An 18,028-nucleotide genomic window follows, 5' to 3' on the forward strand; every position below is an offset into this window, starting at 1 on the left:
CACGGCTTAAAAAAACCTCCACACAAAGAGAATAAGGTCTCATTTGCTTCTTCCACATAACTGGGAGTCGGGACAGCCTTCCCGAGCCTTCCGTGATCTTTAGCGCCCTCCTGGGCCCCGGAGCCAGGCGGGCGTCAAGGCCCGCCAGGTTTTCACTGGGGCGACAGCGAAACAATGCCCTCCTCCCGGCACGCAGGAAAGGGACAGGCAGGCACAGGCGGGGCTGGGGCTCCACCTTTGGGCTTCCGGCGCCGTCGGCCGGGGACACCCCCGTCGCGTATTTGGGGCCTACGTGCGACGCGACACGGGGGTAGGCGGGCCGCGGCCGGGGACTTCCTCTCGGCCCTCCCGGAACCAGGCTCCGCAGTTGCCTCACCGACCTGCGCTGAGAAGGCGGGTCCTCCAGAGCCTTCGAGTCGAAAGCTAGAGCGGCCAGGCCGCCGAGCCGGGTCGAGCCCGGGCTGGCGACGGCTGCGTCACGCTAGGGGCGGGGCTGCCACGGGCGGAGGCCGGAGCCGGAAGCGGAAGAGGCGCTCGGAGCGGAGAGTGGGGCCTAGCTGCAGCCGGAGCCTGGGAGACGGTGAGTATGGGGTCCGGGGCCGCGACGGGAGCGGTGGCGGGCGGTGAGTCGGAGGGGTGGGCGCGCTGAGTGGGGATCCCAGGGCTCCCGGTTCGATCTCGGGCTACTCTCTTTCGTTTTCTTCTCGGTCTACTTCAGGCCGCGGACCCGACCTCTCACCCCTGACCCGTCGCTTCTCCCCCAGAGGGCGGTCACCGCAGACCCCGACCTCTCGATCCCGCGTGTCGGAGTCCGAGCCTAAGAGGTCTCTGAGGCCCCTGCAGGGATACTGTTTGAGCCCTGCACCTGCCCGCGGAATGGGATCGGGGTCCTACCTGGGATAGCCTGGAGGGGCTTTCAGACCCCTACCCTACCCCCGGCTCGAGGCTTAGTTCGCACACTCCTCTTCCCCGCGCGGCTTGGAGTTTGATTCCGGCCCAAGCTGGCCTTCCCCTCCCCGCCCTCCCCCTCCCCCAGGTCTCCCCTCGCCTCCGCTGGCGGCGGTTACGGGGGACGGGGCTCTGAGATCTCTGGAGAGGCGTCAGGAGGGGACGCGAGCGAGGACCTCAGGTCCCCTGCGTGTTTTGTTGTGATGCTGGATCCGCTCCAGCCCGGAGGAGGGGCCCGGCCAAGCTGACAGTACAGATGCCTGGGCTGCTCCTCGGTCCGGGAATCTCTGTCCTTTAGTTCCGGGTGCGGGTGTCCTGGTGTGGAGCTGGGGTGGGAATCGCCTGAGCCAGGGCTCCGTCGAGGCGGAGTTGGCGGCCTTCCAGCTTCCCTCCTCCATGCCCTTGAAAAGGAGGAGCGTTTCACCCGATGGTGGCGGCTTGCAAGGTGGCAGGTTTGAGGTTGCAGCGGTGGGGCAGCGTCAGCCAAAAATAACCATGGGGCGCTGGGGTGGCTGGAATCCGGGAGGGCAGCCACTGACCTGGCTGGCTGCTCTTCTTGTCAGCCCAGTTCTCTGGCCAGGACCAGCAAATGAGAAGACGACTAGGCCCGTGCTCAGAGAAAAGCTGGCATCCTCCGCCTGGTTTCCTTCACCTTACCTTTTTCTTCATTGTGCAGAGGCAGAGCCTTCCAGAACATATCTTAACAACCTGTTTTCTGAGGTCTCAGAGAATCAGAGATAATTGATGAGAAATGGGCCCTAGAGCCCTAGCTGGGAAGATAATGAGGAGCATCTGGTATTCCCAGTATTTCACTTGCCTAGAATGTGTTAAAGGAGAAGTTATATCCTCTATGATTGCTTTGTGTGTGATGTCTTTATAGCTTTCATACTTATCATCTCCTTTGCCAAGTTGGCTGGGAGGTCGTGTCATCTCCATTTTCCAGGTATGGTAACCAAGGCCCAGTGTATAAGGTCACGAGGCCAGTAAGGCAGCACTGGGATTCGTTCAGGGTTTTCTGCCCGGATCTCTCTCTCCTCTGGTCCCTTGGAAGGGACTTAAAAATGTCCTTAATACCCTTAGGGCATTTAACACAGACCCCGAGTTGTTTCCTGGAACCTTTTTTTTTTTTTTTTTTTTTTTTGCGATACGCAGGCTTCTCACCGTTGTGGCCTCTCCCGTTGTGGAGCACATGCTCCGGACGCGCAGGCTCAGTGGCCATGGCTCACGGGCCCAGCCACTCCACGGCATGTGGGATCTTCCCGGACTGGGGCACGAACCCGTGTCCCCTGCATCGGCAGGCGGACTCTCAACCACTGTGCCACCAGGGAAGACCCCTGGAACCTTTTTAATGTTGCTGATGAAAAGCTGCCTTCAGTACCTCTTGTGGGCCCAGACCTGTGCTAGGCCTTTGACCTAAAGGCATGTACTAGACATGTTACTTAAAGGAGTGATATAATTTAATCTGCACAGAGTCCTGTAAGAGATTATTATCCCCTTGTTGCAAGAGGAAGTTGAAGGTTAGACTTGTTTAATAACTTGCCTAAAGGCACAAGCTAGAAGTGGCAGTGCCAGGATTCAGATTGACATCTGAAGCTGTGCTTTTTCCAGTTGCATGAGCATATATAAGAATCTTCTAGGTCCCAGGAGAGAGTCTTTGGCCTGCTGTAGACTAGACCATGTCTTCCAGGTCTGGTGCTTTGCCCAGTGAGGATGGGCAGGGCCTTTGTCCTGGCCATTGGAACATCTTTCTTGTCACTTATTGAGATGTGAGATACTGCCTTCATTCCATCACTTAGGCACCTGACCCAGCCATAATTGCAGGGAAACAGTGAAATATTAGTCAAAACAGAACAGCTCTTGAGGAGCTGTTACAGAGTATTTATCTCCAAGGGTTGCTGTGGCCTGGGCTTCCAGGTAGAGGGCAGAAGACAGCTGCTAGCGGGGAGATTGAGGGCAGTGACTTTCTCAGGATTGCAGACAAGCTCCCAGGGGTTTTGTCAGATATGCCTCAGTGACCTGCTCGTTTAAGGAGAGCCATTCCATTCTGTTCTCCTCCAGACAGACCCTTCTTATAGGATGAGACAGCCTCAGTGGATTTGTCCAAAATGTGCTTGATCAGGCAAGCCTAGGACTGACCATTGGTTGGCTATGGCCAAGTGAAAGGTTGGGAGGAAGGCTGGCTACGGTCTCTGGCCCAGCCCTCCTGTGGAGGCAGTGTCAGGGTTTGGGGTTTGGGTGGAACAGGGAGCTGGCCTCACATAGCCGTCTTTCTCAGCTGATGGCTGATCCAACCTGGCAGTTTTCTGTGGTGGGTGTAAGTCCCTACTGAACCAGGAATAGTGAGATGAGGCCCTTTTGGCCTGCCTCCCCGAGCCCAAAGCCTGCCAGACAGCCAGCCTTCTGACTTCTCCTGAGATGGGCACAGAAGAGGATACTGGAGCAGGGAATCTAGAAGAGGGCACAGTAATGGCACTGTTGGAGGTGAGGCACTGCCTGGCATGGCACCAGTGGCAGGGGGTCTGCGGGTGCTAAATAGGCCTCGGGCAAGTGACTTGGTTGCTCTGAAGACCCTGGCATCTTTACAGATACTAGGACTGACTGTAGACCAACAAGGGCTGGATAGACCCCCATGTCTGCTTGGCCAGACCCTCAGGTAGGCTAGGGAATGTTTGTGGGACCCTCTTTGTCCAAGGGCTGGTCTTCTCGACTCTGCTTGTGGCTCCTCACACTGACTTGTGGTCCTTGAGCAGAGTACAGTTCAGGGCCTCAGCCAGGCAACTTGGCTTCTCAAACTCGAGGGCCTTCACCCCTTGCTCCTGTGTATTGGCTCCCTGCCGGCAGCCTTTTGACTCTGGCCTCTGGCTCGACAGAACAGGCACTTCATAGGACCCTACAGACAGGCAGGAGGGAATTGAGCACAGGAGGCTCCCTTTCTACTTGGCCTTGGTCTCCTGTGATGGTGCTCACCAGCCCCTCCCTGCATCCTGCCTCGGCACCTGTCCTGGCTCTCCAGGTTCCCTGAGTGCTCGGGCCACCAGGCCAATGACGCTGTGCTGGGGAGGCAGCTGCTTGTTTGTTCTCTGGTGAAGGGTGTTACCCATTGTCTGCTGTTTGACCAGTGTGACCTCAGAGTTCTTCACTTCATAAACCCCTGGGAGGGGCTGCCCCCAGACAGAACAATGGGCCTCTTCTTCAGGAGCCTAGGCTGCCCGGGCAGCCGTGTGGCTGGCTGCGTGCTTAGCAGGGCGTTTATTTCTCGTGGCCTAGATGCACCACTGTAAGCGATACCGCTCCCCCGAGCCAGACCCGTACCTGAGCTACCGGTGGAAGAGGAGGAGGTCTTACAGTCGGGAGCACGAGGGGAGACTGCGATACCCCGCTCGAAGGGAGCCTCCGCCCCGGAGATCTCGGTCTAGAAGGTGAGAGGGAACTAGGTCGGAAGAAAGGATTCCTTTCCACTTCCGGGCTAGGGAGACAGCCTGGAGGCTTGTGGCAGCCCTGGGCCTCTTCAGGTGACTGCCGCCTCTGCCCGGCTGCACATTGATCACTGGCCCTGTCCTCTTCAGGCTCTTCCCCTGATCCCCCTGCAATTCCCCTGCATTCCCAGGCCTCAGTTCACCACCATCCATGCCACCCCTTCTTTCTCTGTCCTTGAGTCTTCCTTCTCCTGACACATTCCCCCGTTTTCTAGGCCAGCATCTCCCCTGCTAACCTCTGAGCCTTCCTCATTTTGGATTGGGAACATAACCTCAGCCCTTTCCAGATGTTGGTCCCTGGTCTTATCTCAGTCCCCAGACCAAAATAACAGTCTCTGCAGGCCACAGAGAACTCTGGGATGGAGGACCCTCAGAGGTCCTCCACCATGCTCACCTTTCCCAGTGCTCTGCCTCCTGTGGCGCTGGAGGGGTGCTGTCAGGAGCTGGGGTTCTGGAGGTTGGATTTCACGCACACGTGCCCACCCCCCCGCCCCCGCACTTCCCCTAGTCTGGACGCCTCTGCTCCCACAGGCTACCCTTGTGAGCCCTTTGCAGGGGCCCCACCACATGAGTCTTGATTCGTAGCAGGAGCCCGGTTGGTGGGAGGAAGCTCTGACCAGTGTCCCTATCCCGGTCTTGGCAGCCATGACCGCCTGCCCTACCAGAGGAGATACCGGGAGCACCGTGACAGTGACACGTACCGGTGTGAAGAGCGGAGCCCATCCTTTGGAGAGGATTACTATGGATCTTCACGTTGCCATCATCGTCGGCGGTCACGGGAAAGGGAGCCATACCGGACCCGCAAGCATGCCCACCACTGCCACAAACGCCGCACCAGGTCTTGTAGCAGCGCCTCCTCGGTGAGTGGTGGCCAGAGTGTGCTGGCTGGGGCTTAAAGGCCTCGTCTCTTTCTAGCCTTCTCTCAGGCTGGCTGGTCTGGGTGAGTACTGCCAGCCCTGCGCACGTGCATTTGGTGTGCCTGCATGTGTGTGTGTATGTGTTGTCTGGTCCAGGTGCAGGGCTGGGCAGGGGCCCGGCTCCTCTATCTTCTGGCCCATGGGCAGTGGCAACTTAAGGGCTCTGGTTCCGGCGCTGGCTGGTCCCCAGCCTATCTGTGTCTCCACACCGCTCCAGGACAGGCCACATGCACAAGTAGCCAGAGACACTTCTTCAGAATCCTTAATAGGGTTGCTGGTACGTGGTCTGGGGCTGTATGGCCTGGTCTTCCCCACCCAGAGATTGCCCCCCACACACAGCTGAGTGCTCCGACTGGTATGGACTGCATCCACCTCTGCAGTCTCTTCTCCACGCCCCTCACCAAAGGCCTGGAGGCTGGAGTGCCCACGGGTAGGGGAGGGCCCGTCAATTAGCATGGACTGGGACCTTCCCTCTGACCTCCAGTCAGGTCCTCTGCAGCCTAGCCTCTTCACGTGAGGGGCAGTCAAGGCAAGGGGGATGAGCTGCCTGTGTGGTGGGGCATGTGAAGAAATGGCAGAAAGGCCCGCAGCTCCAGGCCTTGTCCAGCTGCAGGCCACATGCCCAGAGCAGGGCCTGGAAACATCCTTAATGTGAAGGGTTGTACAGAAGGGTCTCTGCTGAGACCAGGAAACCACACTGTGCTCAGACCTCTGGGAAGGAAGGCCAGTTGTGTATCTCTGAGGGTGTATGCTGTCTTCTCTTCTCTTCCCCAGCTCTCTTCCCTCCCTCACTCGCTCCCGGCCGTGAGGCCCCTGAGGAGTAGTGGTGCAACAGTGGAGGGGGGCCAGGCGTCTTCTCTGCCGAGCTTTCCCGTGGTTCTTTGAGTGGCCACGGGTTGAGGTTGACTGGGCACCCGGCATGGCCCGGTGGCCTCTCTGCACACTGCCACAGGATGGTAGTGCAGGTCTGTGGCTCTGCTTCTTCTCTTTTTGGTGCCCTCTGTCGTCATGAGGCTCGGGATGGGCCGGGCCTGGCCTGTGAGTAGCATAGGTGCCAAGGCCAGGGCAGGAGCTGGCTTGGGGCCTGTGTGGGCCATCGTGGTGGTAGGCCTTGGAGAGTCGACTGGCCCAGAGCATCCAGGGCTCCTTCCCTGCTCAAGGCTGGTGGCACAAGGGCTGCTGACGGAAGGCCGTTTCTGCTGGTGATGTTAATTAAGTCTGGCCACGGATGCCGTCTAGGGACAGGTGGCAGCTGTCGGGCATGTGCAGGACTGCGTGGGCGAACAGAGGCAGGCAAGGACAGGCTGGGCATTCTGCAGCTGAAGCCAGCCAGAGTGGCCTCTGACCATTCTGGATGATCGGACCCAGGCTGGGCCAGCCATCTTCTTGCGCCGTTCTCACTGCGTCTCCACCCTGGCCGAAGCCATCATGGGAGGGCCCGGGAGGGGGAGACTCAGTGGAGGAGGGAGTCAGGCCTTTGACTCTCTACACGGCAGCCCCTCGGCAGCAGAGGCTGGTTGTCTTTCTGAGCATTTGCGGCGCCCTTCTCTTAGATAATGTCCGAGTTTTCTTTACATACCTGTAGCTGTTTTTACTTTTCTGTTTTTGAAGTCAGTTTGTGTCTTGACGTGTCCCTTGCAATATCCCTATCGTTATATATGCTGTGTGCCTTATGAAATGCTGGGATCTGGAAAATCCAATCAACCAACCCACCGGCTCCTCACCGTCTCCACCTCTGCCTTTGACTGACACCTCAATCTGTCAATCGGAACCGCCTACCATGCGATTGGTCGGATGGCGTTTCGGGGGGCGGTGCATGCAGAGAAGCCAACAGAGCAGTAAGCGCAGCAGCCGGAGTGTGGAAGATGACAAGGAGGGCCACCTGGTGTGCCGGATCGGCGATTGGCTCCAAGAGCGATGTACAGCCACCTTTCGTAAAACTTTACCTCTCTACTTTCTATCCCCCTTGTTAGACGAGACCTCTCCTGCCTGGAGGGGCCTCTAGTGCGCGTGGCGCCTTAGCGGGGCCACCAGTAATTGCCTGAATGACACAGACGCTAGCAACTTCCGTTTTTAAGAGTGTAGCAGTGAGAGAGAAACCTTTTTTGTTTTTGAGAATTTGAATGCTGTGAACTTGCAGGAGCTGCCTATCCTCTGTCCTCCGGATCCTCATGCCCTGTTTCTTTTCTCTCCTAGATGAGATCGTGGGGAACCTGGGTGAAGGCACCTTTGGCAAGGTGGTGGAGTGCTTGGACCATGCCAGGTGAGCCATCTTCCTGGGAAGAGTTGGCCTGAGGTTCTTGAAGGTGGTGGCAGAGCTTAACCTCTTTCCTTTTGAAGGGTAGCACCAAAGCAGAGTTCTGACCTGTGCATATTGGGGTTGTGCTGATCCCCTGAATTAGGGAGAAATTCCTGGGATTCCATAGGCATGTGGCATCTCTGCCCAAGAACTGCTGGTCAGTGAATGGCGCTGCCCCAGTTTCCCCACTTCCCCAGGACTGTGGTTGCGGATATCAGAACAGGGCAAGGCCCTGGCTCCTCCGTGGTCTGGATCTGCTTCCTGTCATCTCTTAGGGTCTGGGCCTGGCAGGGGGTTGAGAGTACTGCTGAGCCCGACTCAAGCATGAGCCCTCACCCTCTGGAGGTCTGCCTGAGAGGCCGTGCAGGCCCCCGCTGAGAGAAGACCCTGGGCTTTCTCACCAGGCAGGCTGCTGCCTTCTCCAGTGTGGCTAGGGTTGGGCCTCTTTGAGTGTGCCGAGGTAGAGCAGGGGTGCACCCGTGTGTGTAGGGGTGCTCCTGGGGGTACCTTGCTCCCTTCTAGACTGAGCAGTGAAAAACATTTCTGTCCCCTTGCCATTCCTCAAGACCAGAAGCCTTGCCTCCTCTACCTTAGGCTGGGAGGCTACCTCCTGGGAGCCCACTGCCTTCCCGCCTTAATGGCCCTCTCTTTGGTTTGGCACTTTGACAAGAAAGTGCTTGTGTCCTTGCTGTCTCATTTGAGCCACGTGCTGCCCGTATGTGACTTGCGCTATTTTAGAGATGAAGAAACACGCTTGGGGTCTGACTGTATCCCCCAGCTGTTGAATGGAGGAGCCGGGTACCGCTGTGCTCAGTTCAGAGGGTTGCTTGGAGAGGACAGTTAGGCCCAGCAGTCCAGCCAGCCATGTGGCCCCAATTTAAGGTAGTGCTTATCACTGAGGAAGCCTCCCTGGGCGCCCAGTTCCCATTTAAACACCCCTCAGACCCCGTGTGGCCCAAGAGGTTAGGGCCGGGACCAGTGGGCATAGGGACATGTAGACTATACAGTGACGAGAGAGAGAGATGGGGCAGATCTGAGAGCTGTGCCACATGGGGGCTCTCTGGGCTGTGTCACTCTGAGTAGCTAGATGGAAAGTGAGCCTTTGAAGTCACTAATGGGTAGGCACAGGGCTTAGAGCACCTATAGGGAGTCCAGAGGGAGTTGGCCAGTGGGCTTCAGCTCAGCAAAAGGAAGGGCCGTCCAAGCCTGGCAGTAGTTGTGTGGAAGTGACGAGGGTCGGAACGCCCTTGAGGGATCCTGTTCTAGGAGGCTGGAGTGGTGGTTTTTCCTCTGAGGTCCTCTCCCGCCCTGCAAATCTGGGAAAATGGGATAGGGAGAGAAAAGCAGGGTGTTCTCTAGAAGATGCCTCTGCCCTGGGGCCTGTAAACCTTTCCTCAGGCACCAAGGCCAGCTTCCCAGAGGCTTCAAGGCCACACGTTGTGGGCCAGCGCTTATCACTCTAGTTTCCCCCTGGGCATCTGAACTCTGGCTTTTCCTTCCTGATAGCAGTTGGACCTAGCAGGCTAACCTCAGCAGATATTCTCTGCTGAGATTCTGTAAGTGGCCTACAGGGCTGGTGCTGGCGGTAAGGGTGGAGGGTGTGGAGCAGGAATTATTAAAATCCTCATGGACACTGAACAAAGGTTCCTGGCAGTCAGTGGTCTCTGATAAATGCTGTGGCTGGTAGGCAGGCAGGTGGGGCCAGGGTGGTGTGCTAAAGGGATCGGCCCTGGGGTTCCCAGGGAGAGGAGCCTGCTGCTGGGGCCCTTACCCTCTTGCCAGGCCCTCACTCCATCCTGGAATCCCAGGAGGAGCAGTTTGCCCAGACTTGTAGATGTGCTCTGGAAGCTCAGGAGGTGCCGCAGACGGTTCTGAGTGGGACCGCCTGGCCAGGATCAACGGACTGGCCTACAGGGTGGGTTACTGAGTGAGCTCTAGGGCTGGCGCTGGTCAGCAGGATAGGGCTCTGCTCCTCTGCCTACGTCCCCAGGAGCTGGCAGTGGCTGAGATCATAAAAGCCTAAGACTGGCACGGATGCCCACAGCAACTTGTTGTTATGAGGGTAGAGGTCTAATGTTACAGGGGGTAGGCTGGGCATCAAGAATCTGCTGTCTTCAGGGCAGGCCCTGTTCCTGGAGTCCTGAGTAGTGTTTGCCAGGAGTTGCTGGGTTAGGGCGGTGGGTGGGGGGAGGGCTGCACAGCTTCTCATGAGAAATTCTGCTTCCTTCCCTGGTCCAGAGGGAAGTCTCAGGTTGCCCTGAAGATCATCCGCAACGTGGGCAAGTACCGGGAGGCCGCCCGGCTAGAAATCAATGTTCTCAAAAAAATCAAGGAGAAGGACAAAGAGAACAAGTTGTGAGTGTCGGCAAGGAATGGGAGGGAAGCGTCCTAGGGGGCAGCGTCCACTCCGGCCCCAACTGCCTGGACCCACTGGGGCTGAGCAGTGCCCTTTCACCTGGTTGGCACCATGCCTTCTGCCGACAGCCAGAGAGCCAGGGGAGTTTGGCGAGTGAGTTGCCGGAAGGAACCTTTGGATTTCAGTCTAGGCTCCACCACAACCAGCTCTGTGTTCTGAGGCGGGCCTCCCCGCCCTGAGTTTGTGAATTGGGGGCTTCATTGGGTTGTGGTGGGCATTAGACAAGGTACAAACCCAAAGCTGTTTGGGGCTCTTATGTAGTCAGAGATATCCAAAGGAGAGCCACCTTTGGCACACAGACACTGAGCATTCCCCCTCCAAGCACTGTGCTGAGCCCTGCAGGATCTCAGGAAGCTCAGCTGAGGGAGTGGAAAAAAGCAATGCTTGTTCTGTGGAGTGTACTGGTGTTACTCCACCTCGTTCTCTGAGATGCAGGGATTGTGCCCATAATTTTCTTTCTCTATGTGTATCTGCATCCTGCGTGGGACCCAGCAGCCTGGGAGGGAGTGGGGACTGGCGTCACCTGAGGGGACGGGGTGAGGCAGCCAGCCCCCCCAGCACAGACCCTGAGCCCCATCCATCCTTCTCCTCCAGCCTGTGCGTCTTGATGTCTGACTGGTTCAACTTCCATGGTCACATGTGCATCGCCTTTGAGCTCCTGGGCAAGAACACCTTTGAGTTCCTAAAGGAGAATAACTTCCAGCCTTACCCTCTACCACATGTCCGGCACATGGCCTACCAGCTCTGCCACGCCCTTAGGTGTAAGTTTCCACCCTCAAATGGAGCATGGGTCGGCCACATATCTGCAGCAGAGTCACCTGGTGGTCCTGCTCTCCATCATTCGCTCTAGCACATCGTTAACTATTCTGCTGGGCCAGAGACACCAGGGCCCCTTTGGCTGAAAGGCCTCCAGGTAGGAATCTGTGAGGATGGAGAGGCTGCAGTCCCCTCCAGGGGGCCTCCTGGGGCCTCCTGAGCTGGGTCTGCCCCCGGGCACTCGGGAAAAATGAAAGAGCCGCTCTAGAATTAGCCCCCTACCACGCCGGTTCCTACCCTCCTGCATAGGATGAAGAGGTCAGAGACTGACCTGGCTGGTCCCACCCACAGGTCCTGTCAACATAGACACCCTCTGTCTCACCGTCATTTCCCATCTGTCTGCCAGCCTTTGAGAGCATATCTGGTGGTGCCTGTGCTCAGCACTGCAGGATTTGCAGTGGTTGGAACAGGTTGGGAAGGCTCGTTGGAGAGGAGGTGGATAGACCTAGAGCTAGACTACAGGGTCTGCATAGATGATGGGACGGGAGTGTGTTCCAAGCTAGGTGAGCACTCAGCGACGGCCCAGAGCCTGGCATGTGCTGCAACTCTTTCTGGTGAAGAGAGGGCCCATGTTGGGGGAGATGGGCCACACCGTTGTGAGGGTCTTGAGTGCCAGATGGGAAAAGTGATGAGTGGCAGGGTACCACCATCGGTGGGACAGGAGTTGGAGGAAAAAGGCAGACTTCTCCGCGCTTGGGGCTGGGGATGAGGAGAGGCAGGACTGGCTTCATTGTTATGCTTCGTAGGGGGCCCTGTGCTTGGTTTAATACTCTGCTGCTACCATCTTGAGATTCTTAACTTTTGAATAAGACGGCCTGCATTTTCATTTTGCCCTGGGCCTTGCAAATTACGTAGCTGGTGTTGGGGAGAGGGAACCACCCCAAGGCTGATGCTGCAGCTCTGGTGAGAGACAGGTTGAGGAGGCCTGGTCCCCTGCAGACAGGTGGAGGGAGGTTTTATAAATGGAAAAAGTCTCCCCTGCCCCCTCAAGAATCAGAACCTTCCAAGGCCCTAAGCACAGAGAACTCTAGAGAGGGAAGCCAGTACAGAGGCAGTTCAGTCTGCTCCCTTGGCCCACTGCTGAGGTTAGGGGCTGTGAGGGGCTCTGGCAGGCTGGCTTTGGAGGAGGGAGCTGGCCTAGCGCTGGCAGGTGCACCGGAGAGGAAGCCCAGGTTTTCAGTGTCTGCTTCCCTCCTCTCCTGCTTCCCCAGTTCTACATGAGAACCAACTGACCCACACAGACTTGAAGCCAGAGAACATCCTGTTTGTGAATTCTGAGTTTGAAACTCTCTACAATGAGCACAAGGTATTGGTGGGGGAAAAGATTGAGGCCCTGTTCCAGGGGTGTGTTACCCACCAGGACAGACTCGACCTGGCTCACCTTCCTTGCCCTTCAGAGCTGTGAGGAGAAGTCGGTGAAGAACACCAGCATCCGAGTGGCTGACTTTGGCAGTGCTACCTTTGACCACGAGCATCACACGACCATTGTGGCCACCCGTCACTATCGCCCGCCTGAGGTGATCCTGGGTGAGTGACTGTGTAGCTCCCAACCCTGATAAAGCGGGCAGTTGTTGGGAGGGTATAAACAGGGAGTGAGGTGCCTGTCCACCACCTGAGGCCAGTGTCCTGAGTCACTATGGCTGTTGACTTGGCCTTACCAAGAAAGAGACTTCTACTGGCTTTGGGGCAGGAGCCTTGCCAGGCAGTGTGGTAGCTACACTGTGACCTCTAGGCTGGGAACACAGGGCTGAATCTCATAGCCTGTCCCATCTTGGCTTTCAGAGCTGGGCTGGGCACAGCCCTGTGACGTCTGGAGCATTGGCTGCATTCTCTTTGAGTACTACCGGGGCTTCACACTCTTCCAGGTAAGGCCTCTCCCACATCACCCCACTACCCTAAGCGCTGCTGCTCTGACAGGCTGCAGAGGCCTAGTGTGGGACCGCTGCCCACCAGTCAGCATGTTGTGAGATTGTCTCCTGAGGGTTGTAGATGCTCAGGGGAAGGAAGAGGTCAGGGTAGCTGGAACACTCAGGGATTCTTGTGGTCAGCCATCAAGGATGGAGGATTGGGGTGGGAGGAGTGAGCATTCCAGGCAAGGGGCACCGCATGAGTGAGGGCGTGGAGATGGGCTGGGGCAGGGCACCTTCTGGGGAGAGAGTGAGGAACGTAGCCAAAAAGAGGTGTGTAGTTATGCAGTGCACCTGAAGGGTCAAGGAGTCTGACCGTGACCCTGAGAGAACAGGCTGGCCTCATCCCTGGTCCCAGGCTGCCACCAGGTCAGAAAGGCTGGGACTGCTATTCCATTGGTGGGTTTGCATCTCCTGGGGCAGGAAGGGAAGTTGCCCATCTTTTTTGTCCTTTATTCCCTGAGGGACTCTAAGGGGGCAGAGGCTGGCACTGACCCCCACTTGCTGTGTCCCTAACCTTCCACAGACGCACGAAAACCGAGAGCATTTGGTGATGATGGAGAAGATCCTAGGGCCCATCCCATCACACATGATCCACCGTACCAGGTAAGGAGTCCTGGTTGCTCCCGCAGGGCTGGCCTAGGGGCCTTTCCCATCTTGGAGTGACCTGGCAAACCTGTTGCCGAGACCTTCCTGCAGCGTCAGGCCAGGATCCCCCGCCTTGCTTTGCTGCCATTCCTCAGGCTGCCACTGTCTTCCCCATTTAAGACTTGGCCCTTCCTGTCCTTTGTTTCCAGGAAGCAGAAATATTTTTACAAGGGGGGCCTGGTGTGGGATGAGAACAGCTCTGATGGCCGGTATGTGAAGGAGAACTGCAAACCTCTTAAGGTCAGTTTCTGGCTTCCCCCAGCTCAACTTATGCCAAGGAGACCCCAGGCACTGGGCAGACACACAGCAGAGAGACAGGCCAGGCAGTTACAGGCTGCCTCCTGGTTCCGGCCCTATGGGAGGCTGTGCCTAAGGTTGCTGGGTGCTGGCAGTGGGGCTTCTTGCAAACTGCCCCAGAGGGGCCCTTAGCTCTACCCCTTCCCCACAGGGTGGCTGTGAATGTAATTGGGGAACACCAGAAGAGCCAGATGTCAGAGACCGTGCTACTTCCTGCCCCATCTTCTCTCAATTTTGGGAAGAACTAGGCAGGACTGAGGTGAGGGGTAGGGAAGACCTAGACATGGCCAGGAAGCCTCTGTCAACTGCATTTGGTGCTTGGACAAGTGAATTCCACAGAGGTGATTTCTACCCACCTGTCAGAACTTTGCACGTGGGGGCAGAGTCACCAAGCCAGCAAGACACCCAGTAGCCTGACAAGTTCAGAGCAAACATTATTACAGGCACAAAAAGAAAAGAGCTGCTCATTGTCCAGGAGGGGAGAAGTAGTCCTCCAGGGAGGCGTCCCTGCCTCCTCAGCCACGCAGCAAGGCTTCCCAGAGGCGAGGGGACCTGCTGTGGCTTCCCACGACCCTGCCATCACACTGAGACACCTTGTGTCCTTGAGCAGAGTTATATGCTCCAAGACTCTCCGGAGCACGTGCAGCTGTTTGACCTGATGAGACGGATGTTAGAATTTGACCCTGCCCAGCGCATCACATTGGCGGAGGCCCTGCTGCATCCCTTCTTTGCTGGTCTGACCCCTGAGGAGCGGTCTTTACACACCAGCCGCAACCCAAGCAGATGACAGGTGCAGGCCACCACACTGGGAGATGGGAGAGCAGAACTGGGCTGCCCGGCCCCTTTTCTCCAAGCTCTACCACCGGCCCCAGGGCCAGAGCCACCCAATGAACAGTGCAATGTGAAGGAAGGCAGGAGCCTACAGGGGAGGAGACTTGATGCCCAGCTGCCAGAAAGCACAGATTTGACCCAAGCTATTTATATGTTGTAAAGTTATAATAAAGTGTTTCTTACTGTTTGTACCCCCTGGTACCAGTGTGTCCATCTCCAGGCTCCTTGCCTTCTCCCTTCCCCACCTTATTAATAAAGTCTTTCTTAGCAGTTCAGCTTGTGGAGAGCTAAGTGTGAACTGGGCCAGGCACAGAAGGGCTAGCCAGAAGCTCCAGTATCCCTCTGGGCCCAGAAGATCAGTGGTAGGTCTGCTGAACAGTCCTAAAAGGGGACTGCAGGCCCCTGTACCTCTCAGCCCCAAGGAGTATAAGGGAAATGGCCCACTGGTTTTACCTATCCTTCCGGCCCTGTCTTTGGCTGGGACTTTAGACTGTTATGTGCCCGATAACTTTAATGAAGTGTGAGAAGCAATGCAGGCTCCTAGGGCTGGGGATGCAGTACTTCACTGCAGCATACCGAGCAATTTACCACAGAGCGCAGGACTCCCGTCATTCAGCTTTATTTTCGTGCTGGTTTTTGGTTCCCCAAGAGCTGCATGAGTGATCGTCTTGGCCACCTGACGGGGGCTCCCTAGGACTGGGCACTGTGGGCAGGTTGCCTCTGAAAAGAGCTGAAGAGAGAAGAATCATGCTTATCTTTACCACCACTGGGGAAGGCCCAGGCTGAGGGCAGGAAGAGGCTCCAGGGCCACCTGGGGAGAAAACAGGGAGAGGCTTGGGCACCAACTCCCAGTGGCCCCTCAACACAAGGCCATCACCCCCAGGGTCACTGTGACTTACTGGAGCAAGCACAGTCTTCTGGGCCAGGGTTCTTCTAGCTCGTTTCTCACTGTACCCAATTAGGAGACCTCACTGCATCAACAGGCAGCCAGAACCTGTTTAATGGCTGCTTACTAAAATGCCTGTAATCCAGCACTGCTCCTCAGATTATGGCCCTGCCTCTAAAGAGAGGGCCCCATTATGGGAGCTCCTTGGCCCTGAGAGTGAGCAGAGGCTCAGGAAGGATACACAGCACGGGGTTCACAGTCGCTGGCCTTCCGCTGCTGGAGACAGTTTAACATCTGAGGGAAGATGAGAGGAAAGGAGGGACCAGCCTTCTCTCCCCTGCCTCATCGGCTCCTGCCTATGCTCCTATAAGAAAAGTGGTAAGTAGCCTGAAACCCATGGTACCAGGGCCTACCCTGTGTCCATGATCCACCCCCTTAACCAGAGTGGGTGGGCACAGCAGAAGGAAGCCTGAAGCCCTGAAACAGGCTTTAAAGCACAAGCCTTTTGCAAGGGCCCCTCTCAGGAACTTCAGGGCATGGCTCCTGTTCTACCAGCCTTCAGGGCCTGGGCCTGTGAACATCTGGGGGCTTAGTGCCTTAGGATCTGAGCAGCAGTGTGTTCCCAAGGCTGAGCCCCACCAGCTAGCTCATCCAGAACTAGCCTCATTTTGGCATCTTTGAGACAGGGTGCTGGCCCTGAGCCCACTCATCTAGAGAAAACAATCATAAAGGGTTCAAGGTAGAGCCCACATGGGAGGGACGTGCGCCCTGCTCTGGGATCACAGCTGCTGGGGACTATTTCAGGGGAAGGGCAGAGGGGGCAGAAGAGCGTAGGGGGTGTGTGTGCAGGCAAGGAGGGGTGGGGAGTGGTGGCTTAGGACGGAAGCACCAGGGAGCCTCTTCTGGCTCAGCACCAGGCTCCCCCAGGGGCCTCCCCAATACTGAACATTAAAGCTGCACCCTGAGGGGTCTGGCCCCAGACCAGGCAAAGGCTCAGCCCCCAGCTATAGAGTATGGGGTTGGGGGGCACTGCTGGCAAGATGGGCACTGTGGTTCTACAGTAACATAACCTTATACTACCTGTGCTGAAGACAACAGAAAAACAGTAAAAAAAAAAAAATCCCAATACAGTAACACCATTCTGACGCCATTCCCCTTCCCTGCCTCCCAGAGTGATGGAGTGAAAAAAGAACCCCAGCATAAAACTTGGATCAGCTCAAGAGAAAGGGTCAAAAGCCCCCAAATCAACCTGTGGCGGGGCTGAGGGAAGGCCTCAAAGCCCTCAACGGAACGGAGACTGCAAGTCTGCCCTCTAGTGGACAACTGCAGTGCAGCCAGTTCTACGTGATCTGAGGAAGGGCCGCTTAGCTGGGGTTGTGAGGGAAGCAAGGGAGACAGAGCCACAAGCTCGGCACCAGAGCCAGCTCAGGCCCCAAACAGGGCTGCCCCACCCCGCGAGGCGCTCGCCCAGGCCCAGAGGCTGTAAACGTGACACACAGTCTGTGAGCTGCCTATGTCTGTAAACAAAGCCCCACCTGATCACACGGGGCCGAGTGTAGCAATGCCTGGAGCCACTGTGCACGGAGCCTGCCACTCGCCCCGCACACCCAGTAAGAAAGCTTTCCCTGGCTAAGGGCAGGTGACAGGTCTGTTTTAAATATGAGCTGTTCTCTCAAAGAAAGAAACCAAAAAGAGAAAAAACAAGGTCCACGAAGCTTCACATCCTTAAGGCGTTCGTTGGCAGGAGCAGCAGGGGACCGCAGGGTCCAGCCTGCCCAGAGCCCTTCTAGGCAGAGTGCAGTGGGATGACAAACTTGCAGCCAAAGGGTGAGTGGTAGCTGATGCCCACCTCCTGGAATACCTGCTGGGGAATGCCGATGTCGCACAAATAGACACGGCCTGCGTGCTCCCCCAGAGGCAGAGGTAAGCCCAGAGCCAGTGACCACTTGGCATCGATGCCCTGTTCGACTTCATGCACAGGAGGGTCTATGCTGAGTACTGGTGCCCGGTTCTGGTTGGCCCAGGCCACGGCTGCTTTGTACCAGGGCTGATCCCGCAGGAAGGCATTCTCGGGACAATCCAGGCAGTTGATCACCAGGTCCACAGGGCTGGTGGGCAGATCTGTAGGTGGAAAGAGTGCCATCTGAAAACCCCTATAAAGTAGCAGCCCAGGCTGGGACTAGAACCATGGTGGCCCCCAAGAGTGTCTTGTTCAGACACCACTCCAATGCCTCTCCAGAGAATAGCCTTCTCAAGGCTGGGTCAGTACTCAGGCCCCGGAAGTTCCAAGGCCTGGTTAGGCCGGGTGCTAGAGACCAAGGGCGTGTCAGCCTGATGGACCACTGTCCTCATGGAGCTCCCAGGCTGAAGCACTGTCCTGCTGGGTGTGCAGAGCTTCTCAGGACACAAGGCCCTTGCCTCCTCCGCATATCTGACTAACTCCCTGGTAAATTATAGGCTCTGGGAAGGTGGGCTCTACTGCCATGTCAGCCCTCACAGGGAGACCATGCCTAGGGCTCAGGAGAAATGGGCTGACTGCCATTTGCTGTCTGGCCCAAGAAGTGTGAGCAGGCAAGAGCATGCTCAT

General features: G+C 56.9%; 2 protein-coding genes across 7 annotated transcripts in view; one reads left to right on the plus strand and one right to left on the minus strand.

Annotated features, from left to right (window-relative positions):
- The first annotated feature begins 301 nt into the window (after positions 1 to 301).
- CLK3 (CDC like kinase 3) lies at positions 302 to 14,994 on the plus strand. Of its 5 annotated transcripts, none has more exons than XM_029236856.1 (14): positions 516 to 580; positions 4,216 to 4,367; positions 5,068 to 5,284; positions 7,164 to 7,260; positions 7,538 to 7,604; positions 9,879 to 9,995; positions 10,651 to 10,817; positions 12,084 to 12,178; positions 12,270 to 12,399; positions 12,655 to 12,737; positions 13,306 to 13,385; positions 13,577 to 13,667; positions 13,876 to 13,983; positions 14,335 to 14,987. In XM_029236856.1, exons 2-14 carry the CDS (start codon positions 4,216 to 4,218, stop codon positions 14,509 to 14,511), a joined length of 1,581 nt encoding a protein of 526 aa, XP_029092689.1. In that variant the 5' UTR covers positions 516 to 580; the 3' UTR covers positions 14,512 to 14,987. The 5 variants fall into 5 exon arrangements, with proteins under 5 accessions (XP_029092692.1, XP_029092689.1, XP_029092688.1 ...); XM_029236854.1 differs by lacking the exon at positions 516 to 580 and adding an exon at positions 2,413 to 3,429 and having other exon boundaries at positions 14,335 to 14,988; XM_029236859.1 differs by lacking the exon at positions 13,876 to 13,983 and having other exon boundaries at positions 302 to 580; positions 14,335 to 14,830.
- A 1,663-nt stretch (positions 14,995 to 16,657) lies between these two features.
- EDC3 (enhancer of mRNA decapping 3) overlaps positions 16,658 to 18,028 on the minus strand; it is a 49,931-nt gene continuing 48,560 nt past the window's right edge. The window contains exon 7 of one of the 2 annotated variants that reach the window (XM_029236860.1): positions 16,658 to 17,562. In XM_029236860.1, coding sequence (XP_029092693.1) covers positions 17,228 to 17,562 — 335 coding nt within the window. In that variant the 3' untranslated portion in view covers positions 16,658 to 17,227. The remainder of the gene's footprint in view (positions 17,563 to 18,028) is intronic. The other variant, XM_029236861.1, reaches the window with a different exon arrangement.

Source organism: Monodon monoceros, unplaced genomic scaffold, assembly GCF_005190385.1.
Source record: "Monodon monoceros isolate NGI ecotype Baffin Bay Population unplaced genomic scaffold, NGI_Narwhal_1 Super_Scaffold_21, whole genome shotgun sequence".
NCBI lineage: Eukaryota > Metazoa > Chordata > Mammalia > Artiodactyla > Monodontidae > Monodon > Monodon monoceros.

What these genes read in the sequence shown, in the direction of transcription:
- CLK3 (XM_029236854.1), top strand. Translation starts at nt 3,364, where the DNA reads ATGGGCACAGAAGAGGATACTGGAGCAGGGAATCTAGAAGAGGGCACA. An exon ending in AAGGACAAAGAGAACAAGTT is followed by an intron (nt 9,996 to 10,650) that starts GTGAGTGTCGGC and finishes CTTCTCCTCCAG; the next exon opens with CCTGTGCGTCTTGATGTCTG. An exon ending in CTCTCTACAATGAGCACAAG is followed by an intron (nt 12,179 to 12,269) that starts GTATTGGTGGGG and finishes CTTGCCCTTCAG; the next exon opens with AGCTGTGAGGAGAAGTCGGT.